The sequence below is a fragment of the Armigeres subalbatus genome, chromosome 2 (assembly GCF_024139115.2).
Source record: "Armigeres subalbatus isolate Guangzhou_Male chromosome 2, GZ_Asu_2, whole genome shotgun sequence".
NCBI classification, from domain to species: Eukaryota; Metazoa; Arthropoda; class Insecta; order Diptera; family Culicidae; genus Armigeres; species Armigeres subalbatus.
Window position 1 is genome coordinate 129,351,945 of NC_085140.1, and position 25,830 is coordinate 129,377,774.

The 25,830-nt window shown below is 40.2% G+C and overlaps 1 protein-coding gene across 12 annotated transcripts in view; it reads right to left on the reverse strand.

Moving 5' to 3' along the window:
- The window catches only part of LOC134210840 (PDZ and LIM domain protein Zasp), a 248,082-nt gene that overhangs the window by 5,331 nt on the left and 216,921 nt on the right, over window positions 1-25,830 (reverse strand). For 9 of the 12 annotated variants that reach the window (XM_062687181.1, XM_062687182.1, XM_062687184.1 and 6 more), the window contains 4 exons: window positions 13,712-13,970; window positions 9,601-13,090; window positions 8,319-8,502; window positions 8,014-8,253 (listed from right to left, as the gene is read on the reverse strand). In XM_062687181.1, the coding sequence (XP_062543165.1) occupies window positions 8,014-8,253; window positions 8,319-8,502; window positions 9,601-13,090; window positions 13,712-13,970 (4,173 nt within the window). The remainder of the gene's footprint in view (window positions 1-8,013; window positions 8,254-8,318; window positions 8,503-9,600; window positions 13,091-13,711; window positions 13,971-25,830) is intronic. The other 3 variants (XM_062687185.1, XM_062687192.1, XM_062687191.1) reach the window with 3 other exon arrangements.

Genomic DNA, 25,830 nt, shown 5'->3' on the forward strand with positions numbered 1-25,830 from the left:
CAATTAATAACTGAAAAAATGCTTATAGAATAGTAATAGAAGTTGAAAAGCAGGCCAAGTTCCAGTTGGAATGTAGAGCCATTGAAGAAGAAGAATGCTAAACCAAACTTAGAATCTTGCGAGAAAATTTCAGTTAAATCGATGAAAACTCTCTTTAACAAATCATGACCCTGAGCAACACAACCAAGGTCAGTATCTTGTAAGAAAATGTTGATTTTCGCTGACAACAACCAAATCGATAAAGACGCCAATGAATTTCTGCAGCAATCACCCACCGCTTGCCTCCGCTCTGATCGACATTGAGGTCATGATTCCGCGACCAACGCTAACCGACTTTTTGTAGTTCGTCTCGGACTAATTATCTTGTTATTCGTCAGAAATCCGTCCACCTAATGAGATATCTATAAATTAAAGGAGGTTATAGGTAATTATTTTGGAAATACTTTATCGTATCCTGTTCAGGTTCAGATACGTCACACTAAGCTTTTATGCCATTGAAATGGAAAGTAGGCTTTGAAATAAAAACAACAAAAATCAAAAACAAATCGCCACTCGCCAAACGCGGAGTTTCACCCAAAGTAACTGTGTTTTAAATGCTAATTACGAATCATTACATAAGATAAGCGAAATACAGATCGAAGGGATCGCTTCTCAAGGTGAGTATTGAATTATTCACCGTGGAAGTATAATCAATCAGCCTGGTTCAATTTAAACATAGCTCTTCGGATTTTGATCCTTTCATTCGAAATCCGTCCACGGTGGACGGATTCTGATTCAGAAGGTGTTGATTTAATAATTCATTAGGGGTATTCAATAGACGGCGTAGGTTGCTGCGTATCTGTTTATAGAAATGTTTCATGGGCGATTTGAAATATGTCCCTTATGATTGTGCGTGAAACATTTCTATAATCAGATACGCAGCAACCTACGCCGTTTAGTGAATACCCCTATTATTTTATCAGGGGTATTCACTAAACGGCGTAGGTTGCTGCGTATCTGATTATAGAAATGTTTCACGCACAATCATAAGGGACATATTTCAAATCGCCTATGAAACATTTCTATAAACAGATACGCAGCAACCTACACCGTTTAGTGAATACCCCTATTATGTTTTTCGTAGTTTTGAAGTGTAAATGTGAAACATTTCAAAAGTAGAAGCCTTCGTGATCCTGTGTCAATGACAAATTTCTATTTGCATTAGATTTCTATTTCCTAGTGACTTTTTCATATACGGATACACCTTACAGATTTTAGCGGGCTTGGTAGTCATATGGCTACTGCTTCTGCCTCATACGCAGGAGGTCGTGGGTTCAATCCCAGGTCCGTTCCATTCTCCTACTTTGTATCTTTCTCTTTATTTCTCATGTTCTAGCAATCGCTAGAACTGGAAATGGACTTCCATACCGTTTCCATTACTATTCCTATACCTTCAACTTGAGTATTCTAGCAGTAATCTGCTAGAATTGGAAATGATCTATAGAGCTCGTTTCCTACATCCAACTAGAAATTCCATCAGTTACCTTCTCCTATCTATCACATTGGCAGCTCGTTAACCAAGACGGACCTCTGCCTCTCCAACCTAACCCAGAAACTCCAACAAATTCCGCATGAACTCGTGGCAAGTGCAGAGGTATATTCGGCTTGCAGTGGGTGAGTGATTGCATCATCATTTCCTCCCCCTTCCCAACATTGACTTGCATTCTGACGTGGCAGGCGCCAGTATGACCTAACAAATGAGATCACCAGTACTTGTACATTGAAGATGTGTGCTAGTCCCAAGCAAACATCTGTTGGTTCCCTGTCCAAGAACAGCTGATCTGGTCATAATGGAGTAGCAACTACGAGCAGTCAATCAAGCTCAAGCTCAAGCTACGGATACACCTTACAGATTTTGATGCCCCACAGTAGAGTATTTCACTTTCTTCCGAACATAATGGTGGTCCTGACAAGAACCGTTTTATTTTCAATAATATCTCCAATAACTATCAGCAACCACTCAATAGGTTGAATCCTGCGAGACAAACTGAGAGCTTCTTCCGACCACTCACTTCTACAAACGTCACCGATGCGAACTTTTTTTTGCGAGTGCTGCTACCTGCCCAACCGCTGATAATTCGCATCAATGAGCGCCTCATAGGCCATTAATGACGCCATCATAACGACGAATTTTCTGCAGCAACCGCGCCAACGACCACCGTCCAGATTGCCGGAGCGCCATCGCCACACCGATGGAACTGCTCTCTGATCTGATGGAACCGATGACAAAATAACGCGAACGTGCGTGCTTTCTTGTATTTAATGAAGTAACATCAATTCTCTCTCTTCGCATACAATCTTGAAAACTCAACAAGGTATCAACAGTTATTTGATAGTAGAGCTGATAAACTATAATTTGAAAATTTTTGCTGTCTATAACCCAGGTAGAGAACAGACAGCATTCGTCAATGAACTGGATAACATTTTAAACTCACATCAAAACATGCTCGTATTTGGCGATTTCAATATAAATCTGTTGAACAGCACAGACAATATTGTCTCGATTTACACATCTATTGTACAAAATAATGGGTTCCTCTTCCTTAATCCTTTGATCAAACGATCAAAACGATGATCAAACGTAAAAATGAACTGTACAATGCTTCAAGAGTAAACCCGGCCTTGCGTAGACAATATTTGCTATTGAGGAACAACGTGAGTAATCGCATCAAGTGGGAGAAAAAAAGATATTATGAGCGTCAGATCACTAATTCGAAGAACTGTGCTGAACTGTGGAAGGTTATTAAAGAATTAGTTTTCAACAAAACATCAATAGTTCAAACTTTCACCTTAAAGAGTGCTGGAAGGATTATTAATGATGAGCAATTGGTTTGCAATGAATTCAATAAGTATTTTATTGATGTAGTCGAATCTATAGTACCCCATAGCGCACAGTCTATTGTACATATGGATTATAACACCAACACAGCTCGATTCAATTTCACTATGGTTCGAGAAGAAATACTTATTAAATATATTAAAGAATTAAAGCCTCAAAGCGCAACCGGAATTGATTTAATATCTAGCAAATTTCTTATTAAATTTGAAGATATATTGGTGCCAAAACTAACTGAGCTTAATAAACAGTTGCATTGATCAAGCTTACTTTTCCTGACGAACTAAAATCTGCTAAGATTACTCCAATTTATAAAAGTGGTGATAAAACGAATGTTTCTAACTATCGACCAATATCTGTTTTAAACTCCACATCAAAACCCTTCGAGAAAATACTGTACAATCAAATTGAAAACTATTTATATCAAAACAAGTTGATACATCAGAGTCAGTTCGGCTTCGTGAGAAACTCGAGTACAACTGCTGCAGCAATCAGTTTAATGAACACAATCATAAACAGCATTGATCGTGGATCAACCGTATCAACCCTGTTCATTGATCTGCGAAAAGCTTTCGATTGTGTAAATCACACACTATTGTTGAATAAACTGTCAAATTTTGGATTTTCCATCAATGCTGTAAATTTGATTAGGTCTTATTTATCAAATCGCCTTCAGTGCGTTAAAATAGGTAATTCTAAATCTACCTTCAACGCTATTAAATATGGTGTACCACAGGGATCGATATTGGGCCCCATATTGTTCATCATATTCATAAACGATATTTTCCATTTACCACTGAAGGGTAAATTGCAGCTGTATGCTGATGATGCAGCTATTACTTACGACGCTGAAAATGTCAATGAATTAACGAATGCTATGACCCACGATTTAAATCTTATAAACTCATGGTTTGAGCAAAACAAATTATCCATGAACCTAGAAAAAACAAATTTCATTGTGTTTTCCTTACGAGGTGCACCTCCTTTAATCAATTTATCATTGAATGACACTAATATTTCTCAAGTGGACTGTGTTGATTACTTAGGTTTATGGATCGATCAAGGTTTAACGTGGAAAACTCATATTTTGAAAGTCACAAGTAAAATAAACTCTATTGCTTTTGCTCATGAAAATTCGAAAATATATATCACTCGACCTAGCCTGGAATATATATTATGCTTATATTCATCCTCATTTTCTGTACATGAACTCAATATGGGGTTGTTCTAAAACTACTGTAAGATTTTCACTTGCGCGAATTTAAAATTCAATCATAAAAACTATAAAAAGCTTCCTAGGCTATTCCCAACAAATCAACTGTATTCAGAAACATTGCTACAACTGTCACAGCTCAATAAATTTGAGATTTGTGTGTTTTTCTATAAAGTTATCAATGGAAGATTAAAATGCAATTTTACACTGATTTCAGTATCTCAGGTGCATAATCATAACACGCGACAACGTACGCACCTACATGTGCATCCATCAAGAACTAGTATGGCTAGGGATAGTGTCATATCTAAAGGGATTCAGTTATACAACTCCCTCCCACAGAGTATTAAAGATGAGCGTTCGTTCAATATTTTTAAATCAAAATTAAGATCGTATTTGTTTAATCACTTATCTTAGTCAATTAAGTATGTTTTAGTACCTTTCTCAATTGAGAAACCGTGCTGTATATAGCTGGTACGATTATCGTTGGTTAGGTGCTAAACATACTATTAAGCGCAAACAAATTAGTCTCAGTGTTGCCGCCTTAGGATAATCAAAAGTAACGCGTGTAGGCGCGGGACTCCATCCGGAGTCATTATCCTACGTATCTGGGCTCCTAAGGTTGTTGGTATTCCTACTAAGCTGATGCAAGGTAGGGAAATGGTACCAGTCTGCTGCACTTTAAACGATGTCCATCATGTCGCCGTAAATTCAGGTGTGGTCAATGGTTGGTAGTAGTGGTGGTTGGTCAAATAGGGCTTTATTAAGTAATGAACACAATTAAAGTAAATTAATTTTTATACACAACACTCTACACTTATCGTATTCACTACATAGTCAACTGGGCACAGTTTAAGAACTTTTACAGTTGAAAACCTAATAAAGAAAAAAAAAAAAAACATCATAAGCCCCGCCCTTTTAGCAAACGATATGGGTGCACATATTGATAACGCATTTTAACATTCACTGTAAGGGCGGGGCTAATGACCGATTGCTTTCATTTTCTTTGTGCATAAAAAGAGCTTGCTTCATTTTCATTCGAGATTTCAAAAGGATGTCAGTCAATAGCGGTTCGGTAGCGGTTCTATCCACAGCAGGTAACAGCGACATCACTGACAGTCATCAATGGTGGAACGGCGAATAATTGGATGGCGGTCGTGCCAGTCCTCCAATGAAAGTAGCTTTCAAGTCAGATTTTTCTCGCAAGATTAAAACTATTAAGAGGTTGATGATAGTGATTATAAAAGGACATAATTGAAAATTATCCGGTTCTTGTCAGAGCCAACATTATATTCGGAAGAAAATTGTGGCTGTAGCAAATTCATGACCAGTAAAACTTTCTCGTTAGATTCTGAGTTGTTAGCAATTAAATATGAATTTGAATTTCAAAACCCGTTGCAAAATACAGCCCTGCTTTAATATACGAACATAGTCTAAAATAGCCATAACAATTTATCCTCTAATATTCCACTTAGCAGATGTAGGTGCACTGTGCAATTGACCTTTCCCGTCAACATTTTTTATCCGCTCAATTGATTCTTAAATTTTTTGAGGTCAACTTTCCCAAAGAACCCATATTTTTTGACGCCATACTATTTGACGAATAGTGCTGGTTTCCAAGCTTGGCCTAACATTCGCCCGATTTTGAATTAAAATAAGGTCAATTCCAATTCTTCAAACGTGCGGCACTTTTCCGATTTTTTTTTATTCTAAAGTATGAGTTCTGTGAAAAAGTTGAACTTAAATAAGTCAAAGAATTGACTGAGACAATAAAAGGAGATACATTTTTTGGCGGGAAATGTCAGTTGGTTCTTGTAAAATGACACTGATACGATATAGATCTCTTTATTTACATTCATTTGAATTCTTTTAAAGAATATCAATCAAACGCAACTTGTTGCAAGGAGATCTTTTAAAGAAAAGTGTCAGCAAAGTGAGACTGTTTCTACGCGATTTTTGCATAAACAAATGCATTTTGGCCATATCTTCTGAGCCAATTTTTAATAGGAGACAATAGGACAAAATTTTCCATCGGTATCAAAATTGTCAGTCCTTCTATATATGTAAAGCCAGTTTTTGAATCCAACATATACCTTTCTCGACCACTCAGTGTTTGCTTTGTTGCTGAAACAGGAAGGCACTGTAGTTAGACTTCGTGAATAAGTATATTAGTGTGCTCACATTGTGCTGGGCGAAGTCTTCATTTCTAACGTAATCTTAGAAACTAGCGGCTGCAGTGGCGTAGCCACGGGGGTGGTTTTGGGCATAAAACCCCCCCCAGAGACAAAATTTTTAGAAGAATTTTTTTTTACCAAAAAAAAATGTTCTGAAACCCCCCCCCCAGACTAATTTTCTGGCTACGCCATTGAGCGGCTGGAATCTTAAAGAAAATCATAATCTACTGAGTTATCATAAAATGAGCCCAAACATGCAGATTAGACTGTAAGGCAATATATGGATATTTTCTTTCAACTTTTAAGACTCATTTCATCGTGTAACACAAATTTCGAGAAAAAAAAATTTGCTTCGATTATATGGAAAATTTGATTATATGGACTTTTTGCATCGAAAAAGTCCATATAATCGAGGTATACCTGTACAAACCATAATCACTTGGCGCACACATTTTATTCGCATGGTGACTAAAGAAAATATAATGGCGTTAGTATCGGTTCGAGCGGCAGCCGTCGGTAAGTGGTTGACAAGAAAATGTATTGAATATGATAGCGTATTTTTCGATTTAAGGTCACTCCTGACCAAGGAATGTAATTGTCGCTGAAAAATGCGAAAAACAAGCGACAAAAGAGAAGAGCGATAACTCTTTGTCGCCATCTGCAGAGGATAAAGACATTGTTGCGTTCCATTTTATTTGCAACAAACATGGAGAGGTAATTGTTGTAAACTTTTCAAACTGCGATAACTTGTTTATTTCAGAAGTAAAACGCAAATCATGTCAACAGATGGTTAAGTTTATGTCTAATCTATGATAACTGATACTAATTTAACCAAAAACATCATCGGAAACCGACTACTTCTCAAAATGCGTGGCAGGCGATAATTGTCCTATTCTGTTGCAGTTTGGGACAAACGCTTATTGCGAGTTGAGTTTGTCCCAACATTTACAAGAGAGGATAATGTCGTTGTCATTGGCAATGTTGTTATTTTACATTCCTTGCTCCTGACAGAATCCAAGTTTCAAAGTGCTCGCGTTTTCGGGGGCACACCACTCGATACGGAAGCAACGCACAACTGTCATTTTTATTTTTTCACGCATGCTGCGACGCAGCAAAGCTGAATCAACAAAAATGGCAGTTGTCCGCCGCCTCCGTATCGAGTGGTGTGCCCCCGAAAACGCGAGCACTTTGAAACTTGGATTCTGTCAGGAGTGACCTTAACTGTTGTCCGCGAAAAGTGAAAAAGGCTGGCAAGGATTTGAATTTGGGTTTTTTGCTCTTAGTATAATTGGACATGCATATTTATTATTCTATTCAGAACCAAAATTTTAAACAGGAGAAAGTTAATCCGAGATGAATATTCGTCAAAGTACAAAACATAATCGCTTGGCGACGCGACGGTATTAAATTGGCGTCAGTAACGGAATCACAAGCTTGCATCGGAGGTGGATACTGCAATAAATTTATTCGCATGGATGGAGTCAGTGGCGTTTAACAACCTATTATTTACATGATGCTAGAATTACCATTGTACCGAAAGTTTTGCACGTTGAATTGTTGAATTGAAAATTACGATCTGCGAAATTCATAAGATTATCGTAATACAAGATTTGAGAGGAAATTGTTTGCAACTTTTCTGCAAACAGAGTTTTAGCATCTCGACTGAAATAATTTTAAATAAATCAGGGATTTCACAAATGTGACAACTTTCTAGCTACGCCATTAAAAAAAACTGTTTCGGAAATACTTACGGTACAGTTGAAGCACTGACTGTGGTAGTTGTTGTTCAAGGCCTCCACCCACTTATCGCCGGCCTCGACGGGGAACCCGCAGGCGAAGCACTTGGTCGTGAACAGTTCGTTCCAGTCGGCTTCGCAGTAGGGATCGCCCTCCTCCAGGAAGAACGGGCTGTTGCCGAACAGTTTGCCGCAGTAGGCACACTTGAAGCACTCCGGGTGGAACTGCTTGCCGATGGCGTTCAGACAATCACCCTGTGACGATAATTCATTTATTAGAATTAATCTAAATGTTATAATTAAGGGAGCTCTGAACTGACCTTCACTCTGGTGTTGCACTTGCTGCAGACGGGGGCCAAGAACTCTTCGAAGCAGTATTCACAGTACAGGTCACCCTTTTCCTCCACGAATCCAATGTCAGCCAGCGGGCGTTTGCAGTTGCCGTTGTGGCAGATAAAGTGGTCCGGACACCAGATGCGACCGAGGGCGGTGATGAAGGGACCTCTGCGTTGGTAAAGTTTAGTTAATATTAAAGTATTGATCATTGTATGTCACCAATTTTGCAAGGAAACAGATTACATCGCATTAAATTGTCAGACCTAGGTAGCACAAAAATCACAAGCATCAATTTCGTTCTGAGTAATCTATTCCTTACAACGTTGAAATATTATATTCAATTGCATAATCATTCTTCATTTCAAATAAACTCGTCAAACAACAAAACCACAATCTACTTACGTTACAATCTTGTGGTTGCACTTGTTGCAAACCGGCACCTTGTCCACCAGGGACGATAGAGCTCCCGCACTATCGTTGGTAGCGGCGGGAGTGACATCTTGCTTCGCACTTTGCACGCCATTTTGGATGCTGGCCTTGGGATTGCTACCACTGCTATTCTGGTTGTTATTTTTCTCCACATAGGAGCGTCTGTCACGCGCATGCGAGGTTAGTTCAGAACTTACTTTCCGATGGTTGATCTGCGAACCCAGCGAGTCATCCGTCGAAGGGCTACCGTTGGCGCTGTTGACGTGATTATTGTTCTTCGGCCGCAACACGACGTTATTCACTGTTAGATTGGTCGGTGCGGGTTGGAGATCTTTGCTTTCTTGGGACATAATGAAGGGAATTTGGGATTTAGGAAGTGGTGGAGGAGGAGGGGCCGTTGAGTCGCACATGTCGATGATTCGGGACATGGGGTGGGATGGGTTGAGGGTACGTTTCGGGAGAGTATCTCCGTTGTTGAGGAGATTTTCTTTATTCTTGGATCGCACATCGAGAGCGGAGGGATCATGCTTTTTCAATCGAGCTTCAAGCATTTCTTTGAGCACATTGGACGCTTGCTTGCGGTAGTCACTGTTACCATTGATGGAAGCAATTTTGCTTACCGAATTGTCCAGCAGGGTGGTTGCCAGTCCAGGCTCAAACTTGGATTGTTTTTGGGGCGATTTCTTCTGTGGTTGATGATGAAAGGCATCTGAGGAAGGGAAATTGTTAGTTTGAGCACACGCACACACGCGGAGCAGTTAAGAGAGCAACTTCAAACCATGCAACAAAACAACACTCAAAAACAATAAAACGTCTTTGTTGACAAAAGAGTCACACCTGATTTGCTGACTGCAGCAGCCACACAATGGAACACGGCCACCGGGGGCCACGGCCTGGTTCATAATACCACGACCACGAGTTGGGGCGGTGGTCGAACAGGCAGCCCGTCCCTTGTTGAATACGCCGGAACCTGCACTAGCACCAGATCGATCAGTATTTTTGCTTTGACTGCTCAAAATATTGCTGTTACTGCTGGTGTTACTGAAGCCTGTGATGCTGTTATTGGAGGGTCTGCGTCCGTTGGTGGCAGCAGATGGCACTGCTGCAGGTGCTGGGGGAGCTGCAGGTTGCGAAGGTCTTACTTCGGCGATTGGGTTAGTATAGGGGGTGAAAGATGGTAACTGCGGAGGCCACGATTGTACTAAGTCTGTTTCGGGTTCCTCACGCTGCACTGGCAGTGGGGACGGTGGCCCTGATGAAACTATGAACTCATTGAATTGAGCTTTGAAACCAGTGGTTGGTGTTGACGAACGTGCTTGAGTGCTTGGAAGCAGGACGCTATGCTTACGTGAACTCTGGCTAGGGAACCGATTGTCGATCGGTTCTAGGGAAACAACTGTAGCCGGAAAGGAGCTGGGGATCGGTTGGGATATCTGCGGAGGGAAGGATTGTAGAACCTGCTGTTGAGGTTGAACTGCTTGAGGTGCCTGTGGTTCCAGTTGGAATTGTTCTGGGATGTTCAACGCCTCGTCCTGTCCTGAGAACCGTCTTGTCTGCTGAGCGACGTATCCTTTTTGAGGAGCTTCATCTTCCTTTATTTTGGAAGAAAACTTTGAAATTTCTAGTGCTTTGGCCGTTTGCGAATGCTCGTGTTCTTCTACGATTCTAGTGCGTTTTTGAATTAAAGCATTTCCTACCTGACTTGCGCTGTTGATTGTTCTTTCGGATGATGTCTGTTCCCTCATTGTGTTCTCCTGTGATCGTGTCTGAACGGTCATATCTCCACGCTGCTGAGTTTGAATGATCATTGGGGTCTCCTGATAGGTGACCGTCTTGTGCTGTTTCGCAACGCCATATCCTACGCCCATGCCGTGCTGCTGCTGAATCATCTTCTCTTGGATATCTGCAGGAACATGGTCTTTATGTGCGTACCAAGGAACACCTGTTAGCTTACCCATTGATAGATAGAGGCCCGACTCGTTCGGGATGTCGTCACGCGATGGTGGAACAAACGCCTTCAACGGGTTCGGCGGAGGTCCGAAAGCCGGCGACTTTCTAGCCGGCTTGATGGGCGTGTGACGACCATCGAACGACTTTGACTCGGCGAAATATTCCTCAAAACCAAGCTGATGCTGGTAGTACGGAATAGTCGTCGGGTGTTTGGTCAAAATCATCGACGGAGTGAACGATTGACCGCGATCAATGACACCCTTGGCTTGGAGACGAACGTGGGCATTGTTGTACTGTGCCAACTCGGCATCATCCTCCAGGGTCGTCTGTATGACTGGGATGGTACGATTTTGGATGGTAGTGAACGGTAGTGACTTTTTCAACGAAACTTGATCTCTAATATTTACAGTGTTTACAGTTTGCGCGATAGGCTTTGCGAGATGAGATTTTGAATGAGTATCTACAAATGCCAACGGGACGTTCTGACGAAGCTCTTGCGGTTCCGGTGTGTGTGGAGGGTTCTGCGTCGGTAGGTTGTACCACTTGCGTTGGTAGTTGGGAATCTCGGCTGGCTGGTGAAGTGGAGAGTTGGTTTCTCTCTTCGGTGCCAACGAATAATGGTCGGATCCAGCGTCCTTTCTCGGATATGGAGGAAGTTTCTTCTTCGGTTTTTCAGGCTCTGGCTTTATCTCCTCCACCACAGGTTCAGGTTCTGGTTCGGGTTCAGGCTCTGGCTCTGGTTCTCGTATTTCCGGTATGATTGGTTTGAATGGCACCGGAGTACGATTTCCACCGACGCTGGCAAACGCCGAATAGTTCTTTTCCGGATCGACTTGGATCGAGGGTTGCTCTTTCAGCAACTTCTCGTACATTTCCGATCGCTCGAAAAGAACTTCGGTGAACGGTGTATAGGGCCGTTCTGGAGCAGTTGCCAGCGCCTCAGTCATCGACAGCCGACCGGTAGGCACTGGCATGTTTTCCATTTGCGATGGTATTTCTGTGCCAAATTTCTGAAACGGAGCATAAGGAGCTGTGGTTAAGGCTTCCAGAAAGGGTGATGCACGAATGGATGAGATTTTTTCACCGCGAATCGGTTCCATCGAATGAGGAGGTGGGAAATACGGTGCGGAATCCTCGGGAAGAGGTATGACCGGAGCTGGGAGATATTTGGGGAATCGTTCGGATTTGGTCGTGGAGGAAGCGAGTATCCTGGCCATCACGGAACCTTTTCGAGGAATGTCGAGAGGAGGGAACGGCTCAGGTTCTGGTTCAGGCTTTTTCTTGTCCAATCGACGTTCCAAAGCGTCGACCTGCCTTTTGAGGGCCTCCAACTGCCTCATCTTGCTTTCGTGTTGCTCACGAACGTAGGCTTCGTTGCGAGACTTCATAAAATTTGCCTCCTCAATCTGCTCTGCGGTAAGGCGAATCGGTTCCTTGGGTGCGGTGCACAAGGCCTGAACCAGCTTACTTTGCCACTGTTTTGGTACGGGGTTAGGAACAAGCGGTTTCGGTAGATTGGGCATTGGGTTGGGAGATTTGATCACGGGTAACTCGTAGTGTGGTATCGTGAATTCTTCGGTTACTTCCTCGATCTCCACTTGATTCTGTTTTTCGGCCGCTTCTCTGGAAGCTCTCTCTGCCCTGAGATAGCGCTCCAGCTCTTGGCTATAGTCGACAAATTCCACCCGCTTCTGCGGCTTAACCACTTCGGGGGATTTTGCCCGTTCCGGCTCGACAGAGGGCTCAACCGAGGGCTCGACCGATTCCACCTCCATCGGAGGATCACGAAACACGAAATGAGTGTACGAAGCGTCCGACATGGCACCGGTACTTGCCTGGGTACTGCGTTGACCGGACGAAAATGGATAGTCCATCTCCACCATCGGTGTGTCGTACAACGTTACGATTGGTTGGGATGTTTGAGTCGAATACATTTGGTACTCTTCGGACGAAGCCGAAGTCGAGGTGTTTGTAGTCGTGTAAGTCTCGTAGCTTTCTTCCTCCTGACATTGTGACTGCTGTTGGGCATCACTTCGCCGTCTACTCAGTTCCGGTGCAGATTTGCTTTGTACACTCTTCAAAGGCTGTTTCTCTTCTTCTTCTTGGGATGGTTGTTGTTGTTGTTGTACTGCTTGCGCCTGTTGCTTCTGTGCTTCCGGTGGAGATTTACTTTTGCTTTTTTCTCTAGACCTTTCCGGAGGCGGGAGAACCGGTTTCACGACCACTTTTTGCGTTTCCGGAACCGGGATATAGATAGGAGTGGCGAGAGGGACATTTTCGTCTTCGGGGCGCTTCGGAGGCCAGGTGAATAAGGGAGCAGGAGATTCGGCTGGTTTTTGTACCTGTTCTTGCTCGGTTTCTTCTTCCTCTTCATCGTCTGATCAGCCAGTTTTTTTTTAGGCGCGACGTTGAAGGTCGAGGGGTTTTTTGTTTTCAAAAGGAGTCGCGAGAGTTTCACGATGATGTTAGTAAGCGTAGCAGTTAGAATTGAAAGCCGTTAATAGTATAAGATAGAGAAAGAAAGAATAAGAAGCGTTAGAAAAGCATGATTTGATTTGAAGCATTATTCTTGAGAGCGGTGCAATGAAGTTAGTGCTGCGCAATTAAGTGAACAGAGAGGCACTGCGGACGATGGTGACATTTAGACTCTTCTTCTCTAGCGACTAAATATCGTACCTCTAAAATTAAATTTGGGTGGATTGACTGACTTTTTATTGTAAAAGTAGCTTCTTCCTGTGTGACGTTGTTCGATTGTATGGGATTCACACGGTGTTGCATTTTTGTGATGAGGAGGTAGTTTCAATGTCGGTTGGTTGTACAAAGTGTTGATGGGAGTATTTATAAAACCATTTGAATAAAAAGGAAACCAAAATGTCATTCAAGATGAAAAATGAGAAAATAGCTACATAACGGAACATAAATATTTTTGAGTGTTGCTGTTGATTCGAATGAGTTTCTTTTTCTTCTTAGTATGAGTCGATCGCAAATGAGTAACAACCTTGTTGAGTTGGCACAGCAGTAGGGGCGGCTACAACAGGGACCGGAGCTGGAGCGACCACCGGTGGGTAGACCGCCGGTTGGGGAGCCGGAGCTGCAACCACCGGAGCTGGAGCCGGAGCATGACCGGTGATGGCAGCGGCGAAGGGAGTTGGTACACTGCCGGCTACCGGTGGGAAGGACGATGGCAGCTGAACCTGGGCCAGGTTGCTCGTCGGCAGCGGACCGCCGAATGGTTTCGGAACAATGTTGCTCTGGTTCTGTTCGGGGAAGAAACGCAAAGACAGATTAGCGAATGTGGCTCGGTTTGAATGGCAAGGTCATTTGTGTGAGATGGTATTGATTTACTCGTGGGTGCCGTAGATTGGCGTCATCTGTATGAGCTGAGTTGCGTGTAGCGTTCGAGTTGTGACAGGTTTAAAAATAAAGAATAGCGAAAATAAATCGTTCTGTTTTCTGTTGGTAGGCTATTTTTTGGTGATGCAATGCATTCAGCAGGCAATTAGTATTATTGAAGCGGAACAGTCGGTAATCAGTTATCACATCTAGATACTTACTTGACCGAAGTAATTATGAATAGGATTGCTGAATTCTGTGCAGTTTTTGGTATCTTTTGCAGGAATTTCGAGAATATTGTTTGTGATTTCTGAACAATATGAATCTAAATATTAATAAAGTGCCGCAATAATCAACACTATTTAAAAGAAAACGTCGATGTTACGCCTCATTGTTTCTAAGCGCGATCATTTAAGATTGTTCATAGTATCGGCATGTATATGATTTATTATTGTACAGTCAAACCTCCATGAGTCGATGTTGAAGGGACCGTCGACTCATGGAAATATCGAGATGTGGAATAGAAAATCTATGGGAAGCTATTTAAAGGGACCATCACAGTAACCCAGATTTTTGTTTAATATAGCATAATTTGCTTCCATGATCCGATATCGAGTCAAAGAACTTCGACTCATGGCAGTTTGACTGTAGAATAACTTTGCTCACATTCCCTTCAAAAATGTATATAAAATTTCTGAAGATTTCAGTAGAAAACATTTCGTGTTAAAGATTTGAAAAGAAAACTGTGCTAACGTGATAGAGAAATTAGTTATGGCATAAAAGCGGATGTAAGAACTAGCGTTCGTTTATTTCAAGTTCTAACTGTTATCTACTAATAGCAATGTTGGTTTAATCATTCTTAAGGGCCGATGTCCACGTAGCGTACCCAGTACCCAGCATCAAATGGAGTAATGCATACGTATATGTGTGAACGACTACATTCTATGCAGGATACTGAGTGTGGAGTGCAAGCAGTTTGCAAAAACGCTACGTGGACATCGACCCTAAATCTCAGTTATCGAACTTTCACTTCCAGGAACGAGCGAAATGATTCTTGATTTGAAAAAAAGACATGGGTGTAGCCTGGATTTCGAGTACGAGGGGGGGGGGCAACCTTTTTTAGGACTTTTAGTGCTTGGTACTATTTCCTTCTAAATTCCAAAAACTTTGAAACTAAATCCACAACCAGCAGTAAAGGCTGGATCACAATAGCACATTGCGCGTCGCGCTGGCCGTTGAAGTCAGCGTTTTGTACTAAAACGCAACGCCAATGAACGTGTGCATTGTGTGTTTATTTAACCATTATACACCCAACCGGCGGTTGTTAGATTTTCTAACAATTCTGTATAAAAATCTACCAACACCTGTATAAGAATTGGGCATATGCGAAATTGTTAGATTCTTATACAAAAAATGTATGAAAAGCTTACAATATTGTTAGATTCTTATGCAATATTTGTATACAAATCTAGCGATTTCGCATATGCCCAATTCTTATACAGGTTTTGGTAGATTCTTATACAGAATTGTTAGAATATCTAACAACCCCCGGTTGGGTGTAATGTTAGCCAGTAATGCATTTAAGAATACATAATTTATTGCTCATCAGATATCACAATCCTCTAAAAAATCTAAAAAAATCCTCTCTGAAATAATATTTATTATAAAATAGGCTGAAATACCAATATGCAAGCTTTCTCCAAGAACTACTTCGACAATTTCTCCAGGCATTCCGGTATTCTTTAGTAATGCCTACAGAAACCTTTTCGGCAATGTCTTCAGGAATTCCACCATAAATTTAGCCGAGAATTGATCCAAAAATTCCACCATTATTTACTGCAAGAAATCCTCCACGAACTCTTTTATAAATTGTCCTTTATAATTCTTCAGATAATCTCGTGCTTTTTCTAATAAAAATTTCTGAAAAATTGCACTGTGCACATTACTGAGAATTCTGCGAAAAATCTTCGAATTTCTTGTGTAAATGCCATAAAGTTTGCCTTGAAAGTTTCAAATAATTTATTGTGAAAATTTCAAAGAATTTCTCTAGGAATTCCACCGGAAATGTATACAGAAATAATACCGAAAATGAAATCAATAATGGAATGGAGAAATTCCTAGATTGATTCCCAAAGAAATCCTAAAATAATTCCGGTGGAAACTTCAAGATTTCCACTGGGAGATCCACGAGGAGCTTCTCCGAAAATTTCTCCGGGAGTTCCTACGGGAACTTTTCCAGGAGTTCCTCCAAGAACTCCTCCATTCCTCCGGGAGTTCCTCCGAAAATTATTCCGGTAGTTCTATTCCAGAATTGGAATTCATTTAGACTTCTTCATAAATTTATATAGAAATTCCGCCAGAAGCTCATCTGAGAATTTCTCTTCCAAATTTTTTTTCCAAGAATTCTTCTAGTAGTTTCACTGGCAGTTCCTCCGGAGGTTCCTTAGAAAATTATCCCGGGAGTTTCTTCAGAAATTCTTCCGGAAGTTCCTTCGAGAATTCCGCCGAGAGTTCCTCCGGGAATTCCACCGGCAATTCATCCGTGAGTTTCTCCTGGAATTCCTCCTGTAGCTCCACCAGTAGCTCTTCTAGGAAATCATTCAGGTTTTTTTTTGGAAATCATTAAGGCTTTCTTCAAAAATTTAGCTGGAAATTCCTCCCGAAGTTCCTCCGATAGTTTCTCTGGGAGACCTCCGGGAGGTCCTTTACAGGGTGTCTGCAAATTATCCGTACAGATTTTGATAGTTTGCTTCTACAAATCAAAAACAGACAATAATGGACTGAATCGGTAGCTATATGGGCATAACAACTCAGCGGGCTGTAACAGATGTATATTCTGAGAGCACTGAGCGTCATTTCATGTATAAAAAAATCTTTGTGAATGCTCTTTTTCCGGTTTTCCGAACAAAAAGGAATTGCCTTCCTACTCACCCGATTTGGATTGAATTTATCATTCGGTATGGTCTATTTTGAAATCAACAGCCATCAAAACACCGAACATATTATCGAGACATTTGAAATCATGTCACAATCGTCAAAAATGTGTGAAAAGTATCTGTATAGAAACGTGCGGCCATCGTGATTTTTTTCTAACACGATCGAAGGCGTACAACTCAGGATACAGGGGTCATTTTAATGTGAACAAATTCAGCTTGGTTTATGTAGTCCTATTATAATAACATGCAATGCATGCTGGTTCTTTGATTAATTCCAAAACATATTTAAAAACCTGTCTTGTTGTACGGATAATTTGCAGACACCCTGTAGGAATTCTTCTAGGAGTTCCTCCTGAAATTCCTCCGGGAGTTCTTACGGGAGCTCCTCCGGCAGCTCCTTTGGGAATTCCTCCGGGAGATCGACCAGCAGTTTCTACGAGAATTCCTCCGGGAGTTCCACTGGCAGAAGAACCCCTGAGGAGGAACTTCCAGAGTAATTCCTGGAGGAACTCTCGTAAGAACTCCTGGATGAACTCCAAAATGAATTGGAAGAATTCTTAAAGGGCCTCCCGGAGGAACTCCCAGAGAAATTCTCCGAGGAACTTCTGGAGGAATTTGTAGATAAATTGCTAAAGAAAGCCTAAATGAATTCTTGAAAGAAAGCCTGAATGAATTCCTGGAGAAATTTTCAGAGGAACATCCGGTGGAATATCAGGAGTTGAATTTCTAGAGGAACTTCCGAAATTCCATTTCCCGTGAACTCTTGGAAATACTCCTGGAGGAACTCCCACAAGCACTTTCGGAGGAACTCCCACAAAGAAGTCCTGAAATAATTCTCGGAGAAGTTCCTAAAGGAATTTCCGGAGAAATATCTGAAGGAATTCCTGATAAAAAAAAACAGGAAGAATTAGTGCAGAAATTCCCAGATGAAATCCTGAAAATGTTTTCAGATGAATTGATGAAGAAATTACCGGATGGATTATGGGAGTTTGTTCTGAAGAAATTCCTGGAAGAACTATTGGAAGATATCCTAGAGGAACTCTCAAATCAATTTCCGAATGAAAGGCTGGAGTAAATTCCGAGTGAAGTCCGGAAAGAACTCTAGGACAATTCCGCGGAAAAATTCCCGGGGAAATTCTTGAAGGAATTCCTGGAAAAGTACCTGAATGAATTCCCGGAAAAATACCGGTAAGAATGTCCGGAGAAATACTTGGACGGGAGAAATTCCTGAAGAAATTTCTAGTGGAATTCTTGAGGGATGTTCTGAAGTAATTGCTAAAAAAACTAGATGATTTCGCTATTGAATTTATGGAGGTATTTCCGGAAAATTTCCTGGAAGTTATCCCAAAGGAATTAAAGGAAAAGTTCCTGGAGGAATGCCCAGAGAAGTTCCTAGAAGAATTACGGGAAGAATTTCTTATAAATTTACAAGTGAAACTTCTAGTGGAATTTTGGGAAGAGATTCCGTATGTAGTCTTGAAGGAACTCTCGAATGCATTCTTGAAGGAAATGCCAGAGATTTTTCTGAAAGAATAGCCAAAGATATGTCTAGAAGTCAAACTTGGAGAAAAGAAAAATCTTCAAGGTATTTCCTCAAAAAGAAAATAGGGGTTTCTAGATGAGGAGAAATTACAAACATGAGAAGTAGGGTTTTAGTACCGGGAGTACCGGTACCGGAATTCCCGGGAGTACCGACCAATTTTCGGTACCGAAATACCGGTACTGGCTTAATGAAAGTACCGGTATTTTCGGTACTAAGGAAAAAGTTTTGGTTAAAACTTCCGATGGTTAAAACCACATTATTTAAATGCAGCAGCTAGTAAGAAAGATATTATTTTTTTTACTAAATTTTCAAACACCTGACAAAGGAGGTAATAAGCTATGCAGAACGATTGTCGCTGCGGTTCCCTTTGTTATCGTCCCCAAACATGTTGGCTACCTATCTGTCTAAATTCCTTCGTTGACATTTAGTGACCTATCCTTGCCAGCAAAAGATGTTTCGCCAGTGACGACAGCGACAATCAAACCGCAACGACATCGTCACATCTCAAAAAAATCGTCAAACGTCGTCATCAGTATTTTCCCAAATCGTCCCCGCTTGAGGCAAGAGTGTTCCTGTAAGTTCGATTACTGCACCAGGATTCGTAAAGATTGTAAGACAAGAGTTAACGTACAACGACTCAGAAAAAGCTGAAAGGAAAATACTTGTCAATGCTTCATGATTCACAAGCAACAGTTCGCCCTACTTCTGTAGACTCAGAAAGAGCTATCTCTGTTTCTGGAAGCTTCGCTACTAAAATACGATCCCATATGTCTGACGAAACATTGAATATGCTGTGCGTTTTGAAAGCATGTTTCAAGGATAAGGACAAGCCCCAAGACAAATGTTGAATACATACAAAGCTATGAATAAAGTTTGAATCGTTACCATTAAATCCTGACTTTTTATTGATTTTAATGATCTTTGAAAAAAAATCTTCCAGTACCGGTATTTTCCCAGGTACTCCCGGTACTGAGGGGTTCAGTACCGTAGTACCGGGACTCGCCAAAAAGGGTCGGTACTGAAAACCCTAATGAGAAGGATTGAACTTTCATATATTATGGATCCTGGATACCCTAATATGTTTTTGGGAATCTTTTGAATTTCACCCACCTATTTTTGAATAAGATTGGATCGTAAAGTGCACATGTTTAAGGGAATTCATTTCAGTACCCGTTCAATCAATCTAACCCCCCCCCCCCTCTGGCCACGACCTTGAAAAAATAGTATGCACAAGTTTTTCACGTGAAGTCGCATTGTTTACTCACTAAGCGAAAAACATTTCACTTTGAAACCTATTAAAAATAGGTTTCGAGATTGGAGTTTTTCCAAGCAATGGGATCTATTTCTAGTTCTAGCAATTGCAAACATGAAAAATAGATGGGAACATACTTGATACTTAATTGCTTACATGGCATGGCCCTGGCATTGAATCCACGATCTTCTTCGTGTGAGCCAGAAATGGTAGCCATTAGCAAAAGAACCAAAAACTGCATCAGTTGTTGCGGAAGGACGATTTGCTATTTACGAGATTGTTCAATCATTTTACACAATATTGATTAAAATGTTCTAAGAATATTGTTTGAGCTGCATTGGATACACCCTGTTAGATATAAAATGATATAAATTACATAGCTATGCCTGATATATTTTTAACTCCGATCTTGTCCAATTTTTTTTTTATTTTTTGTTCAAACTGTCAATCGTTCAGTCGATTCTAGATCTTTCGTCGCTTCTAGATCTTTTTCAGATTAAGTTTGATTGTTTTCTTCAGAACTCTCAAAACGTATGATTTTTATATTCTTACAACTTTCCTAGCTAAATGTTCATATATACAAACATATATACAAATATAATATATACATACACAGTTGATCCCAAGACGAATCAATAGTGATAAAACCGTGCAAACCGGATAAACCGCTCGTGAGTTATATTTCCTCAAAGGAAAAGAAAACTCATTTCTATATAGAAATATTTCGGAACAAAACACGCGATGAATTCTGATCAGGATTATTAAAAAACACTCTTGCACCCAATCCGGAAATTGCTTGCAAAAATCGCAATAGTCTTTATCTGAGATGGAGCTCTCGATACTTCACATCAAATTAAAAGAGAATAGAGGGTACGGGAGAACGCGATGTGAAAAAAGTCGAAAATTCTGGATCGAAGAGCAGAAAATGTATTAGTGCGGAATCGATTGTGTTGTAGTAGCTTATTAACCCTTTCCTTCCCATGGTTATTGTAGAGTTCCATCAAATTTTGCTCCTTCCAACTTTCTTCGAATTGTTTCAACAACAAAAATCAATATTTGGCACATTTTTTGCATTTATTAGATTGCTTGTATAATCAATTTTGTGTAAAAACTGTGAAACTATTGATAAAAATCAAATAACTATTGATTTAAAATCAAAAGCTTTTTTTTTCGTTTTCCACTAATTTTGGGTAAGTCAAATAACTTTTTTTTCTAGCATTTTTTCCTTCCTATTGAAATCTTTGAAAAAAGTCGTGGGAAAGAGAGGGTTAAATGAAGCACATTGATTTCGCGTTAGGTTTTCGTCTGCATGTGTTCAAAAAAACTTCGTTCTCAATAAATATTTAGTCGTTTGCGAAGGTGTCTTCCCATGAATTACCTTCTAAACTGACCAACTATTCCTTTCCTGTGGCTCACACGGAGATGCAGAGGATTGCTCGGTCTATTGTTCGATGAGTGTCGAACTTTCCCATCCTAAGTTGATTGTGACGACGTGGTGGGCATCGTTATTGGTCTTGAATTAATTAAACTTCAAGTCATGTACAGTGAGAATAGCTTTCTAATACCAAGAAGATTATTCAATTGATGAGCTGTGGATATTTGTTGTCTCTCGGCCAATCACGTATAACAACTACGATATGCACAGTCAATCAATCTAAGCTAAGCTAAAACGCCAGTGTTCGTTTTTGGGCCTCTTCCCCTATATAAAAGCGGTTTTGTTTGTTTCATTAAATACAAGTACAAGCAAATGCTTGAATTGAATCCAAGAGAGAATTAAAAAGTCTCTCACTTATCTTCTCTGTATATGTAGCATACCGTGAGAGATCTTTTGTCGCAAGCTGTCATGATAAAGAACTGATTCGGGAGACTAAAAATCATGATAAATTTTTTATGAAAAGCTCCACACGGAGGGAGCACTGGTTCTGATTAGGGAAAGACGCCCCAAAACGCCCCCCCCCCCGAGGGCGAGGTTAGGTTAGGCGAAAAAAGTTTCAAAATAGTGTATGGGAAGGTCGGAAAAACCGAAAATTTCCACATTTTGAAGAAACATCTAACATTTTGGCGAGGTAAAACTCCCTAGTGGCACTAACCTACAATGTACTTGCGTCTCCACCAACTATCCATACCAGAATGCTGCTTCACCGACGCGTGGTGCTTTGTTTCCTAGAAGCTGCCAGCTAAAAGGTGTTTTGCCTCATGAGTTTTCCGGCAACAGAATATCACCACTTTTTTTAAATCAATATGATTGAGATTTTTGACAGTTTTTGAATGACATCAACTAGCTATCTTGTTTAACTGATGCATAATGTAAAAATACCCGTTAAATAGCGTTACAAATAAGACAATAAAGCAGTGTTTGCTTAGCTAGGGCATATTGCCCCCCCTTCCCCTATGCAATTCAACTTGTTCTACGTCGCTTCTCTGTGGGAGCTGCCTAACCAAATTCTGTTTATATCGTTAATTTGTTGATATTTTCAAATTAACGATATAAAAGTTCACGGTGACCCAAACCCTACCAAGTGAAAAAGCAAATTCTGTTTTTCGCACTTGCATACAAGTTTGATAAATTTGTTATCATGGCTTGTTATGATTCGGAACAGTTTTTACCTTTCTTCTATCGTTGTTTGTTATATATTGAGAGGAATTTCTGCAAACCCTATTTCTAATTCATGACAAAACGAAATGATCAAATGTAAACCATCTGAGTTTCACTTTGATTATTTTTAGTAATTCATTCCCTTTGTCTTAGTTTGACTTATAATCATCACTTGTATCAGGAATAGGGTGGTCGGTATTGGCCATTTTTAATAAATACCGGTATCCGGTATTTGGTGGAGTCAATACCGCTAAAACCGGTAAAATACCGGTTTTTATGAAAATTCCTTATTGACTGAAAAACTTTTGATTTGGACTTTTAGACAAAAAACAATATTTGTTAACAAACTTCAAATGAAACATAAGTAGACATAACATACCGAGCGACTCATTTCCCAATCCACATTGGATTTTGTTGGTAATGTTCAACCGAAGTTAAACAAATGGTTCCAATGTATTTTCCCTTCATCCCTTCATAGGCATCTCTTCGTACCGATCGTCAAGAATGGTAATTGTCTCAGTTTCAACAACGATCGCATCAGGAACGATTAGACGCTTCAACATCCCGTCCGCTGGCCCAATCGATGTAGTTCTGCATGCCTTAAAGAAAATCGTTTCTAATCATTTGCTTTACGGCAGAATTATTCAAGAAAGCAAAAAGATCGTGCAGAAATTACGTAAAGTAGTTCCACAGCAGCTTGAACAGGTTCGAGGGCTTAAATAATTTCCCCAAACGCCAAAAAAATCATCACTGAAGTTTGATTCGGATTAAAGCTTCAACTCATAGATCCGTTTGAGCATAGATAACATGCTATTCCAGCGTGCTTTGGGTCAGCCACTAATTCAAATTATTTTCCGAATTCAGAACAGACATATTTTTACAGCAAATCGTTTTTCACAGGTGATCTCCGGAGAAGAACTATTCAGGCTCAGTTATGAATTCTAATAATAAGAAAAATCACTCAGATAAAGCTTAAAAATACTATAGCACGTACCTTCTTCACAATTTCGTATATAGCGGGAAAATTCTCGACGATGCCAACAATGTTCATTGAAGAAAAAAGTCATTGGCAGTTTGATAGATGGCTAAAGAGCAACACGTGTGATTAATGACGATCAGATGACGATGATGATCGATTTTTGCTGTAGGTGAACGTTGTCATTGATGCTTACTTGTGCAATAGTTCATTCATGCATTCATGCGCATTCAATTGTTGTATTTTTTGCACGATGAGTATTTCTCCTAGTAACTATACTTCTCCCATCTATGCAGATATGCGATTACAGGCAGTTTAGTTGATATATGTAGGGGGAAACTATTCGAGATTTTTTATTCTGACATCAAAACTCGAAATACCGAAAATACCGGTATTTTCCATCTCAAAACCGGTATTTTCGGTATTCAAAATTGGTCGTTACTGCCGGTTAGACCACCTTAATCAGGAATGAAAATTAAACTAGGTGGCTAATGACAGTAACATTAGGGTGGCTCACAAAACACTTTTTCAAATTCTTTGATGGGCTGCGCTTTTATTCGGTTCTATTTGATGCCCTGATGCTCTGGACAAAATTTCAGCCAAATCAGTCAACGTTTGGGCGGTGCTAAACTCGTTGGAAGTTTATATGCAAAAATGTATGCAGAAACATCCAAAAACAGTGATTTGCAGTTGGACGGCACAATTTACGATGAAGAACTATGATATTCATTCAGATCTTGAAGAATTTAATACAGAATGCTATTCTGAAAACCACGAGAAGATTAGAGTTTGTTAGGCAAAAGATATTAGCATTTACTGAGTGTTGTAGGGGTGAATTTATTTCTTTTCAAAGGTAAAAGAAACGAAATTAGCTCAAACCCCACTTCAGAGAAATGCTTATAACCCGGGCAAACTCTAATCTTCTCGCGGTTTTCTATAACATTCTGTATTAAATTCTTCAAGATCTGAATGAGCATCATAGTTCTTCATCGTAAGTTGTGCCGTCCGTTCATCACCAACATCGGTTTGACACTTATATACCGGTACTTTGGTTGCCAGATCAAAGTAATCTAGATGTTAATCACGTGAACAGGAACGACATTAGCAATCTTATACTTTTGAATCAACTGTATTAGTAGATCCACAAGAGAATTTTTTATTACAGGAATCGATAGTTAGGCGAAATTTACAGCTTTATAACATTAGGCAATAGTTAAACTAATAAATTTTCTAACAAAAATAAGATTGTTGCCATTTAACATCAACTACTACCGAAAATTGCTTTCTCCACTTGGCACACTGGTCCTATTCTGGTGATAAAAATTAACTTTGGTTCCCATAGTGGTGCTATCAATTGATTTCTCTCTTGAGACGCGCCACTATTAGTACAGTTCCTCCACTATAGGTACAACGGAGTCAATTTCATTAAGGAAAATCATTGGTTTCAATAGTTTTTCAAGCCAAATGCTAGGATGAGTTCGATTTAACAGCATTTTTATATCCCGACGCATCAACTGTAACTATCGTATTGTGTATAATTACGAAAAATCTAATTCAAACCCCACTACGTCCACTATTGGTGTTACCTCCACTAAGGATTAACCTAGCGATATAACACATTTGGACATCGAAAATTTTTGAATGTGCACACCACACTTACAGATAACTACACAAAGCAAACTAAAGGCCATCACATAGCAGCATTCAGCACCCTCAGCGCCAACTCCACTATCTCCATCAAGCCATCAACGCTCTTACGGAGGAATAGTTTCTACTAATGAGCTATTCGAACAATCTATTAGGACCTCCTGCCTCACATGAACCGAACCGGATGAGGGCTGCCGGAGCCAGTTCAGTGAAACAGGTTAGACTGAAAATGAAAATCGAAAACTTTTGCCCTGGTAAACCATCATTAATGTGTACTTCCGAAGCAATCGATGCACATTGGTACGAGTAGAAAACAAAGTGATAATAACTTTTTCAAGCCGAAAATAGAAGAGATAGAAAACAAATTTGTACAAAGTTGTTCCCAATGGTAAGGGGCTTATTAGGGTTTTGATTAGAGATAAGCATTCAGATCCGGAATCGTTAAAATGATCCGGATCTCTAAAGTGAGTGGATGATTCATGGATCATTTAATAAAAGATCCGGTTCACCAGATCAGCAAATTATTTGACCAGGAAATAATAAAATTAAATGTTCATTGTTTGTAATCCATATCCTTGTAAACAAGAAAGGGTGAAATTGTTGTTAGTACCGTTAAAAAGTGCGAGCCTAAATGACGAACATTTCACTATTTTTCATACTTCTTGCGTTTTGTTTTAAGGATCCGATCCGCATGAAAGATTCGGATTGACAATGAATGACCCAGATCTGATCCGTTCATCAAAGTGATCCGTTTTGCTCATCTCTAGATTTGATAAGTATCAGGGAGGGTGGCGATTTAACAAATAGAAAATACATTTTTTTTCCGTTGTAGCT